This window comes from Hyla sarda, chromosome 4 (assembly GCF_029499605.1).
Source record: "Hyla sarda isolate aHylSar1 chromosome 4, aHylSar1.hap1, whole genome shotgun sequence".
Taxonomy (NCBI): domain Eukaryota; kingdom Metazoa; phylum Chordata; class Amphibia; order Anura; family Hylidae; genus Hyla; species Hyla sarda.
The window spans coordinates 124,775,686-124,791,546 of NC_079192.1; the positions used below are offsets into that span (position 1 = coordinate 124,775,686).

The 15,861-nt window shown below is 40.2% G+C and overlaps 1 protein-coding gene across 2 annotated transcripts in view; it reads right to left on the reverse strand.

Moving 5' to 3' along the window:
* Window positions 1-3,524: 3,524 nt before the first annotated feature.
* FURIN (furin, paired basic amino acid cleaving enzyme) overlaps window positions 3,525-15,861 on the reverse strand; it is a 218,411-nt gene continuing 206,074 nt past the window's right edge. For both annotated transcript variants that reach the window (XM_056572041.1, XM_056572040.1), the window contains exons 15-16: window positions 11,243-11,359; window positions 3,525-6,280 (exon numbers count right to left, since the gene is read on the reverse strand). In XM_056572041.1, the coding sequence (XP_056428016.1) occupies window positions 5,715-6,280; window positions 11,243-11,359 (683 nt within the window). In that variant the 3' untranslated portion in view covers window positions 3,525-5,714. The remainder of the gene's footprint in view (window positions 6,281-11,242; window positions 11,360-15,861) is intronic.

Below are 15,861 nucleotides of genomic sequence, written 5' to 3' on the forward strand. Positions count from 1 at the left end.
AAACCACACCCCAGATATAAATATCTTAACATATGGTGGAATAAACGCCTAAAACATTTTTAAGTACTAAAGCTTAACACCTCTGAAAATAAAAAAAAAGGTTAAAATAAAATGTAAAGATTCCTTGTGAACCGAGCAGCTTCTCCTTTGGCTAGGAAAGGTTTCTTGCTATAATATAAGCTGCTATGGTTTCAGTTCATATACTCGTTCATGTGCAGAAAAGGCTAATAAATATGTTGGGAATTGTTTTCTGCCATTATAACAGGATATTTCAGTTCCTATCCTGGAGCATAATACGAGCCAGGTGTTTCCTGTATAGCGAGAATGTACTTGTGAGAATGTGGACAGTAAAAACATGGTTGTATTTCTGCCACCAACATTATAAAAAACACACAAAGTTATTCTAATATGTTTTACTTTCAAAGAATAAGGGGTATGCTAGGGGAGATATTCTAATCTTTATGAAAACTGAACACTACAGTGATCCCCCGACATACGATAATTTCAACATACAATGGCCTCTCAGAGGACATCGCATGTTGAAGGCAGCATCAACATATGATGCTTTTGTATGTCGGGGCGATCGCATAAACTGCTATCCGGCAGTGCAGACTGCTTCAGCTGCCACCGGATAGCCGTTTAATGTGCCCAGTGTGGTCCAGTAAGTGTCACTCACCTGTCCCCGACGTTCCGGACCGTCCTCTTCGGGCTCCGCTGCATGGTTGTCACTCTCCTTCGTCGTCATCATGTCGCCGTGCACGCCGTCCCATCATCCAATAGAAGCAGCGTGTGTAGCGACGTGATAACGGCGATGGATCCAGGGCAGCGGCGACGGTCCGGAGCGGCATGGACACATGAGTATAACATTCTATATTACTATTGCACAGATCCCTCAACATACGATGGATTCAAGTAACGATGGTTCATTTTAACGAATTACCATCGTATGTTGAGGGATCACTGTATATGGTTCACACATACAGATGTAGTATCCTGCAGGGTTCCTCTGTTTTCAGTCCCAGCGGAGTTCCTGTGGTCGGCACTATCCATATCACAGAAAGATACCGGCACAAAGACAGAAACTTGGCAGACTCCATAATGAGTCAAATGGATCAGTCAGAAATAACCAAGATCCCTATGAACAGACCAATCATACTGGTCATGGATAAATCATGAATGGAAGCCATGGCATAAGTGTGAACAGAACCTAAACCTATACTCAATGGAGAATGGATACAATTCCCCTTTAAATGTATTTTTTTTTTTCAAATAGTAACCAAGAAACATTAGCCTGAGGGACAGTAAACACATTTTGTTAGGTGCAAGTGTCTAGAATGCATGTTCTCTCTGTCCAATACATAACAAGGGAAAGATGCCACCCTACTGTACACAGCTCAATAAACTCAGTACAGTGTGTTCTACCACATGAAAATTATTAACCTGGATTATCAAAGTGCTTGTACTCACTTAAGAACAAAGTTCAAAGCCATTGACGCCTGCACATTCTGTCACCTTGCTCCCTTAGAATGGATTAACCATCTCCACACCTGATCATACAACTCAACATTTAAAGAGTATTTTGCTTTCAGCAAGTAAGGTATTCTTTGTAAAATGAAAGTTTTTTTTAATTTGTTTCTGCTCCGTCATTCAACAGTTATTTCCGGGAGATAAAAATCTGCTTTGTGAACAAGCTAAACCCATGTGTGTCTATCAGATTTTGATCCCCCCTGGAAGGAGGTTTCTATTAAATTACTGCAAGCAGATGCATTGAGACCGGAAAGGACTGGATATAGGAAGTGTACTGGAAAATTGTACAAGGGATAATATATGCAGAATTGTAATATTCCTTTCAAAAGAGGCTTACATTATTTTTTAGTTAAAAGGGTTATTTAGGATAAGAAAAAAAAATGTGCCTGTCCACAGGTTATGGGTGTTTTAGCAGCTTAACCCATTCACTTCAGTGCCACTGGCCTGCAATATCAGACACAAACCATGGACAGGTGCGGCTCTATATCTGGAAGAAAACAGTCACCTTATTTCTGATACAATACCGACTGCTATCTAGTCCAAGAAATACAACTGTACTAAGCATTTACATGCAAATCACAGTTTGAAGAAGTACAAGTAAAAGGGAAAAGATGATAAACAATAAATGCTGTTTATATATTTAGTCTAGAGATCATTCTTTCAGGCAGTGGTACAAGTTACCATTGATGTAATGGCTCAGACCCAGACTGGCAGGGTGGTTATACTTCCTTTAGTAGCAACTTAAGAACAGAATCAGAACATGTGCAGGTCAGATAAGCGATTACTACAACTTCATAGGATACACAAGATGTGAACAAGAAGTTTTTTCTGTGTTGGAGCAGTTCATTTTTATATGATGGATATAACAATAGAATTAGAAATCCACAAAGCTTCAATTTGGAAATACATTAAAGGAGAAGCACAACTCCTAAACGAACCAGCCATTACTAAAAGTGAGATGTGTCAACTTTTCTAGCCTCCTTTTAAATGCTTTATTTATTCATGACATAAGTCCAAAGTCTGGAGTTGAGGTAGTCCTATGTGCTTGCTAAACCTGCACTTGTTCTGGCCTGGTTCATATTATGTGGCCCCAAATCAGCACCCACATCAATGTGCAAGGTAATGTGCATGTGTATTGATGTGAATCAGGGAACAGATGGAAAGAGGGCAGCCTGGCAGGGCTGACCTCTGGACCAGGGGAAAAATCCAACTATTTGGCTCAAAAGTCGCACTCCTGGAGACTTCAGATTTGTAAATCAATGCAGTTTTTATTGGGTCAAGAATGGCAGTTTACAGCAAGGACAACGCGTTTCAAAGGTTACACCTTCTTCAGGTCCAGTTACATGTTGTACATAATGCACACTATATATACACAAAATAAAATTCTAAAAACATCATGAGAGAGGGTCACGGGGTCAGTGGTGACATCACATGGCCCCGTGGCTCCTCTCCTGGTGCCGTTCAGCTTGTAGTTCACTGTGTGGTATTTTTTACATCAAGGATTTTTTTTCTCTCGATTGAAATCAATAGGCTGGTTAGAGCCTATGTATAATCTGTGGCTGAGTACCGATGCTGAGCAGCAGGGTGCACGGCTGTAGCCTGCATGGGGGACCACATACGGGGATGGTAAATAAACTTTAACATAGTTGTAGAATTTAACGATGATTGACATATCTGGGTCAGTGTGTTAATGAGAGGACCAAATATGGAGCTGGTTTAATTGAGACAGGCAGAACTGTCGTGCACCCTGCTGCTCAGCATCGGTATTCAGCCACAGATTGAAATCAATAGGCTGGTAAGAGCCTATGTATAATGGGGGGAAAAAAAATTCATGTTAAAAATGCCATACAGTGAACTACAAGCTGAACGGCACCAGGAGAGGAGCCACGGGGCCATGTGACGTCACCACTGACCCTGTGACCCTCTCTCCTGCCGTTTTTTAGAATTTTCTTTTGTGTATATATAGTGTGCATTATGTACAACATTTAACTGGACCTGAAGGTGTAACCTTTAAAATGCGTTGTTCTTGCTGTAAACCATTTTTCCCCGGGTCCAGAGGTCAGCCCTGCCAGGCTGTCCTTTTTCCAGCTGTTCCCTTCTGCATCGCTGCCTAAGCGGGCCGGCCGGCCGCCTCCCGCCGTTGGAACATTTTCACAAGCGCTAATCAGTGTTGTGCCTGCCCGCACAACACATTAAGGTGAGCAAAAATGTACCTACATCCTAACTAGCATCCCATATCATCTGGGATTAACTGCACTATCAGCGGCGCTTCTGCTCTTTTCTCCCTCTCTCTATTGATGTGAATAGGGATTTAAATACCCATGTACTATGTACATTCATGTACTATGAATAGTGTTTTGTATTGTATTCCTAAAAGAGAATAGTAGAAAATTTAAATAACTATAATTTTTCTAAAAAAGTATATTATGGAATTGTTCCCTTTACAAAAGGGGGCATCCATTATTAAGCTGATGGCATGTGGTTCCTTTAGGCAAATAATGACCCCTAAGGCAGAGTGGCACTTGACAGGGTAGCTTCTGAATTTTTTTTCTGTACAGTCCAGTCCAAATCCTTGTATCTATATAGAATTTATGAGAATACTTCATTTTGGGATGATCAGTTATAGTCAGTGGTTTAATTCTGTTTTGCTATTTTAAACTAAACTGAAAACTAGAATCTGAAAAATGTCTAAATTAATCATGAGGCTTAAGGATTAGTACAGCCCTTATTAAGCACATTATATTCACAAGACATACATGTTAAACTAAACTCTGGAATGTGTAGCCATGGAGAAAAGAAGAAGATTAAAGGTTAAAGAACATCTCCATGGGAAAAAAAAGGAGACTTATCTGAAAAAGTACTGACAATCAAACCTGATTGTCCTTCAACAATAACTAAAGATCATACAGACCTAGTATCCACAACACATGGAAGTAAGGACTCGACAGCGGTCTGATGTGGTATTTCTAACCAAGATGCAGTTAAAAGAATCAATCCTGGCATCTCCTTGAAAGATATAGCAGCAATTGTCACAATAAAGAAGTAATTTGGTGAACAATCCAAGCAGCAGCAAGTATCTTCCTTTTTCCATTCATAAGATGTTTCGGAAAATCATATATACACACACCCCTATACATGTATCTACAGAATTGTGGTGTGTGGTTCCCCCTTGGTCTGCGATTAAAATCAGTAGTGCATTGAGGGATGGGCGGTAATAAATCCTCACCGAACCGCAGGAAGTCTACCCATAACCCCTGTGAATGTAAAGAGCTGAGAAATAAGCACAGCATCTGATACACCTCCCATGGTGCACAGTACTGAACCGCTCAGCAGGCCTTGATCTGAGCCTAACGCTTGAACAAGGCTTTTATTTTCAACTGTAAAAATAAGGTTTATGAATATAAATCCTGTGTGTGTGCTCACCTAAAGCGTGCCTACACCCGTGTAAGTATTGTACAGACTGCAGCAATGAATACCAGCTTCTGAACCACATTAACATTGCACAGCAGGTTGGCTGGGCTATCCCTCTGCCAAGACTAGGCAGACTATCTTATTAGTGTATGAGACATGCCCTAACTTTTCTTCCTAGATTACCAATCCACCACTGAGACTTTGATGTACTGGCTTCCACTGAATTGTTGTAAAAATGGTTTACAGCCTACAAGGAGTTTCCTGTCAACGAGGCTATTCACTTTTATGCTCCCAAAATATATCTTGCATTGTACTTACTTGCCAGGAAAAATCACAACCACCACCACAACGTTCTTTAAGAATATTGTCCTCATTCTGGCACTGAAAGGGTTCATGCTATTTGCTCCAAAAAGTTGAGCAGGCAAGAAAAATAATATATAAAATATTACACACAGAAACTGTATGATATTTCATAGGCACTGTACGATTAAAATCATGATCCTGGAAAATAAGTTTGTAATAAAAAATAAAAATCAAACTCACATGGGAATAGGGAAATAAACAAAAACAAAAAGAAATAACACCCAACAGAAAGACAATACATGAGAAAAAAATAAACTTTCAACGTTTCCTGGGCTTTAACCAGAGCACTGGATGGATTATTCATCATCATGATGTTTACCTCCGTATCTACACTGACTGGTCCAGTGATGAAAGGAAACTTAAGTGGAGTCTATATCATGGGATGATGTTTTGGGCTGATGTCAGAATTGTCATCAAAGGGCACTCTGTTGCTTTATGAAAGCAGTTCTCTCGTTCCGAGGATCAAACTCCTCTGTTTCAGACTCCGAGAATCCTTCTTCATGCCACATGTCTGATGGGATTCCTTTATAAGAGATGATCCCACTGTCCAACATGTATAGTTTCTTCCTGCCCAGTATAACCCCAGAGCGGACTTGAAGGAACAAAAAGACGGAGACAAACACGACCACAATCATGACACAGCTCAGGCCGGCCACAATTATTGGCAAGTTTGAGGTCACGGCAGCTGCTTCTTCAACCAGCTCTTTCAACGGTGGAGATTCTCTGCTGATCTGAACCTGGTGTGAACAGGAGTAATCCAGCTCATTGTAGTGTGAGTGTGCAGGGCACGTAAGACAGTCATTTGCACTAGTACCCTTGCAGGTAGAACAGGAAGGGTGGCATGCTACACAAACGTTGGCCAGCAGTGGCTCTATGCTGTTCTCCAGTGTGTATTGGATACTTTGGACGCTGGCAGTGAAACCAGGTGGACAAGACTTCACGCAGGTCTTCTGGTGAAGGAAAAAACCTTCTTCACAAACTGCAAGAGAAGACAGATCAATACATCAAAATATGACAATCCATTTACTGTACATGATCATTGTCAACATTTACTAAATAAAATTATATTATCAAAAAGAAAACTTTCTACCTAATGCTAGGAGTTTCTGATATATTTGATTAAGAGAACTTGTGGAAAATGGTAATAAAGGACTACTAGAAAACATCCCATAAATGTTTAAGCAATGTTTTTTGAGTTTCCATTGTCACCTTCCTGTAATATTTTTAAAAATCTTTTCTTTCAACACAGGCATATGTGAGAATTTATTTTATAGCAAGACAAGCTGTACTTTTTAAATGGCATTATTTTTTACTTCAAATAGATATTTTTTCATTTTGCTTGTTAAAATTATACCATTTGTTGTGTAGTAAAAATGCCATGACTTTATTCTGAGTCAGTATGATTACAGTGATACCAAATGTATTCTAGTTCCTCTAAAGTTTTACAACTTTGGCACAATAGAAATGCTGATTTTGATTTTTTTTTCTACTTTTTTATAGGGGTATTCGGCTACTCAGTGTTTGAAACAAACTGTTCCGAACGCTGGAGCGGGCAGCTCGTGACATCATAGTCCCACCCCCTCATAATGCCCCGCCCCCTCAATGCAAGTCTATGGGAGGGGGTGTGACGGCTGTCACGCCCCCTCCGATAGACTTGCATTGAGGGGACAGGACATGATGTCATGAGGGGGCGGGGCTATGATGTCACGAGCTGGCGGCTCTAGTGTTCGGAACAGTTTCTTCCAAATGCTGAGCAGCGGAGTACCCATTTAAAAACTATAAAGTTTTTCTTTTGCAGGAAAATCTTTTAGTTTATGTTTGTACCATTTTGGTGTACATGTAAAACTTTGTGATTGCTTCCTTTTTCATTTTTTTGGGAGCTAAATAAACAAAATACAACAATTCTGGCATGTAAATGTATTTCTCCTGCACAGTGAACACTCTGGAAAATAATGAGATCATTTTATAGTTCAGGTTATTACAGATGCGGCGATATGCATTATGTTTTATATAAGATGACAGGCCATGTATCCAACCCTGCCAGAGGCACAAATCCATACTTTGATGCCGTTAATAAGCCTCTGGCTGCCATGGAACTCCATTGGCACCCTAGCCTTTGTGATGTCCGTTGCTGATGGGGTGACAGATGTTTAAAATACCCTTAGATGCTGTGGTCAATACGTGGACAGTGCCTTCTCTTTGGACAAGGAAAGTCAGGCTGTGCGTCCAGTGGTCTAACATAAGGATGGAGCTTGTAACATAGAAATAAGAAGTCAATGGAAAAAAATATCTGGCTCTGCTTTATAGAATCAATGGGGAAAAACTTTCCATTCAGGGCACTGTATCACCTGGCAGATTTTGATTGCATCAGCCTTAATACAGCTAGAATTATAAAACCCAAGTCCACTCTGCACACATGAAATATCAAGCTAAGTAAAAAGTAATATGAGAACTTACTGTAGATGCTCCTCTTATACACTTGGGTCATATACTTTCCCTTAATTTTCTTACATTGTTCTGCCAGTAGTATGATGCAGCCGCTATTGGAGACTGCTTTCTGCATGCATGCCATGTGTTCTGTCTTCTATGAAATGTTCAGCACAATTTGACACAGTAGCTACTGGCAGAAAAAAAAACTTGATTTTTGCCCCTATGCACATCTGTTATATGTGGTTGTTCCAAATGTCCCTCCTCCCTCAAATGTTGCCAGGGATGGTCGTAGTAAAGGAGCAGAAGACCCATAAATGTAAAGGAGAGGGTTGGACACAGCACTGTATCTGGGACATTAGGTCTGGAGCACATTTTTTATGAGCCATGTAAGGCACAAAACTATTAAAAAGGATTAAATATATCCATAATGCAAATCTGTATATTACTCGGGAAGTGTAGCAAGACTACAGCTGTAAATAATATTCTGCTGCTACCAGTAGACAAGGGCCAATCAAACAACATGGACGGCAGAAACCATGAAGACTTGATCCAGCAATGCTAAAAGACTAGTCTTTATTGGATTCCATAATATCAATGCACACAAGAATGCACCATAAAAGAAATAGATTACTATGCATTGGGGAATTTATCAAGGCAGTATATCTGTAGTTAAAGGAGATTTCTGGGCAAAATTTATTGATGGCCTACCCTCGGGATAGGCCTTCAATAACTGACTGGCAGGTTCTGACATGCGGGGTGTCAGCACCCCAACAATCAGCTACGAATCTGAGGATAGGCCATGAATCCATTCTGGCAGAAAAAAAAAAAAAAAAAACCTTCACGTTATCTGGGCTACCTCTAGTCCTATGTAAACTGACATAAAAGCACTTGTAAAATGTACGTTGTCAGCATAGCTACATTTGTATGACTAACAAAGGACAGGAATTGGACACAGAAATGCTGCCTTGCACCTGTCAGCAGTGGACCACTTTTTCATCCAAGTATGTATAAAATCGGGTCTAGGTTACTCCTTAAGGCAGGCAGGAGAAAAAAAAACTAAACACCAGAACCATGCTTTCTACAAAATTAAACAATGAAGTTGAGCTGAATGATATAAAATTAACAGGGCTTATAACTATTTGATATGCAGGCCATCTGCTATCAATGCTTAAAAGCATTCTGGATATCTCCACAGCGGCACTAAGAGGAAGATTTAATACAGTCCACTTGAGAGTGGAAGACTGATTCTTACCAGCAGGCAGTGGGCAGAATGCAATGAGGAAAGTTACAGTAGGTTCTTAGGAGCTAGTAAGTGAAGACAGGGCTCTTGGAGACTCTACGATGCACATAAACAAGGAAATCCTTGCCAAAGACAACATTAATCTGTATACTAACATGTGGTGTATAGTCTCTGTACCTGACCCAGTCCTCAGAAAACAGTTTAATTAGAGGGAATGGAGCCCTCATTTACTCATAATGAGACTGGAGCATCTCATTAGCAGGCAGAAGAGTGGCCCTCACCGCTCCTGGGAAGGCTCTTCAACTCCAAGTAATCTATCATGGATTCTCTCTGGAGACATGCCTATAATATGCTTTCATGCTGAAGTGTAATAGACTTTGCAAGAGGATAGGTTAAAGGAATAATTTCTATGAAATGTTCTAGAACACACACACGAGGCGAGGTTTTGGACAACCCGGTGACATTTGCTGCAGATTATACACTCCTGGTTAAGTATACACAGACATGCTATAAGCTTTAATCATCAAATGTCAGAGCAGCAAGTCCCACCTTCAGATCCGTTAACCCCTTGCTCATCATGTACCCAGCATTTAATAGAATAGCTTAATGTCTCATTAGGCAGGACAATAACTAGGTAATTTAACCTTGCAAATTGCTGCTGCACAGATGAAGACTGAACTGATCAGTGCAGTGAATAACGTAGGCTACTAGTACCACCAAGTACGATGTGAGCATAAAATAAAGAATTAGTAAACCTTCACCAGAACTGGTGACTAAAATATTTCGCTAGAAACCATTAACATAAAAAAAAAAAAACCACATTAAAATGATTTAGACACATTCTTAGGAATATTGATTCAACCAACATTGTCTTAACATAATGTGGGATGACAGGTTCTCCTTCACCTCATACTCACCAATACTGCAATGTTAAATAGTAATAAAGGCAACTGAAAATCCTAACTTTTCTTATTATGCCCCCCCCCCCCCCAAAAAAAAAAAAATATAAAAGATACAGATGGGATGTTGGGAGAGACAGATTGGGAGCCATAAATGATCCAGGACTCAGAAGTATTAGGTTTTCTCTATGTTTCAACTACTACTGGGAATTAAATAAGAGTTAAATAAAATGAGACACCCATATAAAATACATAGTAAACCCCTAATTCTATGCAAGGAAGAAGAGAGGAACAATAAGGGAGCAATGATCTTCCTGGGTAGTTAGTTGGGTAACAGACAGCAACACATGGCTCATAGTATGGTATAGACTAGGGATCGACCAATATCTGTTTTTTAGGGCCGATACCGATAATCGGTGCAGGTTAGGGCCGATAGCCGATAACTTATACCGATATTCCGGTATAAGTTATCGGCTATTTATCACCCCGCGACACCGCTGCAGATCATTGATTTAAAGCGGGCGCTTTAAATCAATGAACTGCAGCGGCTTTTGCGGTGCCATAGACCACCTCCGCCGCCACCCGCTTCTCTCCCCCTGCCTGGGGTCCTGAGTCCTATCACCGTCATTCTGTGATAGGACTCGGTCGGCCGAACACACAGGGAACGAAATTCATAATTGTGGCCGACAGGCTGTACTTCCGAATAGTGGCAAAGTCGGGGATGCATGCAAGTAAGACAATGGAGGCAATTGACTTTCTTATATAACTTCTTGCTCTGTTTACAATGCCATAAAATAGCTTTGCTCCAGAGTACTCCTCTAAAGTCAATTCACACCACGTAAATGTTAGGAAAATTCTGACATATACAGTAAAGTGTCCACAGCCTATAAAGTATACATTTATGACAAAAGGTGGCTTTGAAATGCCCAGGTTTATAGATTCAAAACTGTTTTTTTTTATGCATGTACAAGATTCGTTCAGAAATAAACTATTTTATTTGCTTAGACACAAAAAATGTGTCTTTGTCATAGACATTTGGTAGGTATGTGTCAGGATCACACAGCTCCAGTTACACATATTAATAAAAATGCATGGGTAACAAAAAAAAAAAATATATATATATATAGTACGATACATCTATCTGTATATGTTCAGTGCTACATTTAAATGCAAACACTGAACAATTGCTTATATAGAAAATTAGGAAAATGTTTTTTTTTTCTTTGTAAAAAAAAATATCACATTTCAAATAGAAGTCACCAATACTAACATCATATTGAACAGTATATGAATACACAGCATGGTTAAGATTTACCTAGTTCATACCGCCTTACAGAGATCCTCCAATCACAAAAGACAATGAAGTACTTACCGACACATGACTGGCCAGAAGCCACTGTTCTACATCCACCCCCATCAACTTGGTTGGAAATGCTTGGAGGATCAGAGGCTGTACCATACAATACCAGGACAAACTGCGTCAATGTTCCTAAGAAAAAAGAAAACCTGCTATTATATTTCACAAAATGATATCATGGTCATGAGAAACACGACAGCCTGTACACTCACCACATAGGACAAAAGCCGCTAAATCAATATCCATTACGGAACAATTTCTTGTTTTTCATGGCCTTTAATTATTTCAGATGTGTTTGACATATAAGCAGTGACCTGTGAAATCCGGGATTTACCTTACAGTCAGTAACTAACTACTGTGAATACTGCACCTCTTTGTTGCAGTATTGGATTATCCATGTAAAGCAAGGACTTCTAGCAGTGACTTGTCATAACAAGATTTCAATAATGTCATTGCTGACGCAAGTTTTGTTGCTGTATACTTTACACCCTATTGTCGTCCGTATAAAACAAGTGACTTTAGACACCTGGCCAACAGCAAATAAAGAAAAAAAAAGTTACTTAAGAAGCAGAATTTATCCCCTGAAGAAGCCGCTTGCGATGGAACACATGGGTTTTCTGTGGCCCCGTTCCTGCTCCACCATCTGGATTCCTGGCTGCCTTTGGTTTGCTATGCTTGCATCATGCTCATTATTATAATTTTTATTCTTGGCTAGACTATGTCCAAATTAATATTGTTCTTTACTATGACATCGATTGCCTTGAATATCATAATATTGTATACATTGTTTTATACACTAGTATATTATAGGGCAGTGATTGCAAACCTGTGGCACGCCGAGCCCCCTTAGTGGGCACGCGGCCATAGTTCGCCATGACCCCATTCGGGGCATCCCTGTGTATACTGCCAACCTAACGTGGGGGGAACTATACTGCCAACCTAAAGTGGGGGGAACTATACTGCCAACCTAACGTGGGGGGAACTATACTGCCAACCTAACGTGGGGGGAACTATACTGCCAACCTAACGTGGGGGGAACTATACTGCCAACCTAACGTGGGGGGAACTATACTGCCAACCTAACGTGGGGGGAACTATACTGCCAACCTAATGTGGGGGGAATATACTACCAACCTAATGTGGGGGGAACTATATTGCCAACCTAATGTGGGGGGAACTATACTGCCAACCTAACGTGGGGGGAACTATACTGCCAACCTAACGTGGGGGGGGGGGGGGGACTGTACTGCCAACCTTACGTGGGGGGAACTATACTGCCAATCTAATGTGGGGGGAACTATACTGCCAACCTAATGTGGGGGAACTATAAACTATCAACAAAAGATAAAACAAAAGATGTTAATTAGTTATGGCAACTGTATGAGTTTTTTTTCTAAACTTAAACCTCAGTATTCTGATTTAATTGCTGTGCTGGTAAAAGTTGGTGTGCATTACAGTTTGGGCACTCGGGCTCAAAAAGGTTCACCATCACTGGTATAGGGCATCAATAATTCCTATTTATTCATATTTATGCAGCATAGCAATTGGGAGCATTGCGTATGACTTATTAGTTAGCAGGATGGGGTCATACCTCGGGAGTGGGGGTTCATGTTCCTGCTCCGAGATAGTGTTGTGGCTCTTAATGAGCATTTTAAGTGTTTTTAATTGTCTATGTGACCATTATGTATGTTGTTTTTTGATATGTAATAAAATCATGTGATATAATTGTCAATCTAGTGGTGTGCACTTTATATTCAGTGTTTGCTTTTCTTGGAGGAGGATATATGAAAAGCTAGGCAGCATTTTCTCTGAAACTTGCACTGCATTAGCTCTGCTGTGGTATTGGACTAGACCAGCTAGCCTTTGTTCCCTCATGCATAAGTCTTGGTACCCATTTCCCTGTCACCGGTTCATTGGTTGCCCTTATTGGTCCACTTTTGGTAGGTACTAATTGATGAAACAGTAGGACCACTACACAAGACCTGCTGTTTGGTGACGTTTTATCCCAGTCTCTTGACAACACAATTTGGCCTTTGGCCGTTGGCTGTCCGGGCATGCTGGGAGTTGCAGTTTTGCACAACAGCTGGACGCACCCTGATTGGGAAACACTGCACTAATGATTGGGACTCATTAAAAACTGCAAGAGATATATCTAACAGTAGATTTTTAGAAATGCTTGTATATTTGAAATAGGTTTATATATAGTTTAGATTTATTTATTGTGGGGTATACCCCATTAAGAGACACACGTGGCAGCTATAGACAGTATGGCCACATGACACTAGTTGATCAGTGTACTTTTTATCACTGGAAATTATTAATCAGATTCCTTTTCAGAAGTGCAAGCAAGGTGGGTCAGATGACCGCTGTTGTTGGAAGCTGTAAAGGCAGCCAGAATGGTCATAAGTATACATTCTATAAAAAGTTGTTCGCTTTAAAAAACAAAACAAAAAAAAAAAGACTTTTTTATTTTATTTGTCATTTAGGGAGGCAAAAAACTATAGTTAAAGGTTAAATTTTATCGCTAAATGACAGCAGTGACAATCTGCAGCGCAGAAGTAAAGCAAGGGAAAAGACAATCGGCACAAATATTAGTTTGCTTTCTGCTAGACAGGAACGTACAGTGACCACTGCTATTTATTGTGGGCAGCCTGATTGGCAGCTCCAGTCTCCAGCAGGGCGGTGAGGAGTCACAGAGTAAGCAGTAAACTAGACTATCCTTCATGAAGAGCCAGAATGACAGCTCGCAGCACACTGGCATGTCTGTCTTCTGCTGGGTATAGAGGCAGAACCACAGCTCCTGTCACTGACAATCCTCTTATTCAGGTGTAGGGAAGTGTCTGGTGAGCAGACAGGACTCTACATGTGAATATTAAGCAGCTAACAGGAGCTATGTACTGGGTGACCCATCTGTGCCTGTGTGATAATAACTTGCCGATCCCCCTCCATACTTGGTTCCAGGGTTGCCTAATGTAACAAGTCAAAAAGTGGTTTCAATCCATCACACAGCAAAATGTAGTAAATAAGTAACCATTTTTTTCTTATCTTGCCCACACACCATGAATACACAAGCAGGGAGAAAGACAGGTCCACGTCACTGAAATGCAGCACGGAGAGCTGATAAGGTAAATTAACTGCATTACCAAATGCCAGGATAAATTATGCTGAAGATGTTATGCAGGCATAAACACAGGAGCATAAAAAATGCACTAAAGTATATTCAGAATCAACACGCCAGCTCACTAAAACATAGAGCACATCTTTACAGTGTAAGGTAAGAGAACCGAGCAGTATGGCTGCATTCAATGTAGAATATGCTAATTTATAAAGAATGCTTCAAGTCAACCAAGAACAGGTGAAGAAAAGAAAACTAGCCGAAATTAAAGCGACCCTTCAGGCCTCCCCTTACTAAGGCTCATTTACCTCAGTATATGTGTGGCAATTACCTTATGTTCTTTTTTTCTTCTCCCTGGTGGTTTAGTAGTCTGTACTTTATAATCATTCTACCCTCCATAACAGAAGTCACCAATGCATAAGCTGCCTATAAGGCTGTGGTGGGCTTTTGTTTATACACAGCAGCCAATCCAAGGAGGCAGAGCTGCAAGGGCATAACAGCGCAGCCACCTGAACAAATGATGAGGCAGGAGAGGTCTCTTATACTACCTCTGTCTCCCTTTACGAACTGTAGCTAAACTATAGTCACAGATCACAGCTTTGTCCTAATAGAGCTAAGCAAAAACTCAAAAGACCGGCAAGATGTAAGGAAAATAAACAGCATTTAGGAGTCATCTATGAGTAATGACTTTTATAACATTTATTTCTATTGTGCCATTAATGTCAGTAGTGTTTTACATAGCATAATAGTGAGGTGACACATAGTAAGTAAAATAAAATAAGACAGTGGTACAGAATAGTGAAACAGTAATAACATAATACAATCAGGTTGCTCATGCTAGCTTACAACATATAAAGAATCGGCAGTAGATACAAAAAGGTCAGGGGAAAGAGTAAGGAGCTCTAGACACATTAGGTGGAGGTGGTGTTGGAATACCAATGCATAGACTCTTTAGGCTAGTTTATAAGGTGGTTCGGAAAGGCAAATTTCTAGTGAATGTTTTGATGGTTTGGAGAATGGCAAATGGAATAGGGAAGGGATTTCCAGAAGAGAAGGGAACGCCAAGATGAACTTTGGATGATTTTGAAGCTCAGGACTATACAGTCACATTAAATACAAACCTGAATTATACTTTCTATAAGCCATTGCCATCCTGGTCTGCCATTTCTAGCACTACTGTAGTCTTACACAAGAATGTAGACTGAACCTGTTTAAATACATTTTAGCTTAAAATCCTCTTTGAATAAAGTTTATGCCAAAACACCTGTAAGTGACATCTGGAAAGATTCATGTTTGAACCATCATCCTCATTTTTCAGATTCCTAGAAATCTACCAACTATCTGTACATCAGCAGTTTAAAATTTTCAGCCTAGAAAATTTGATTTAATGCAAATGGCTAAAGCTGACAGTATCTCTGGTGCGTGCATCTAATCATCACTGTAACACGCTGACAACCTGCCATGTACTTACCAAAGGGATGTCACTTTTTTGGAAACATTTGCTTTTTCAAGCAGTAGT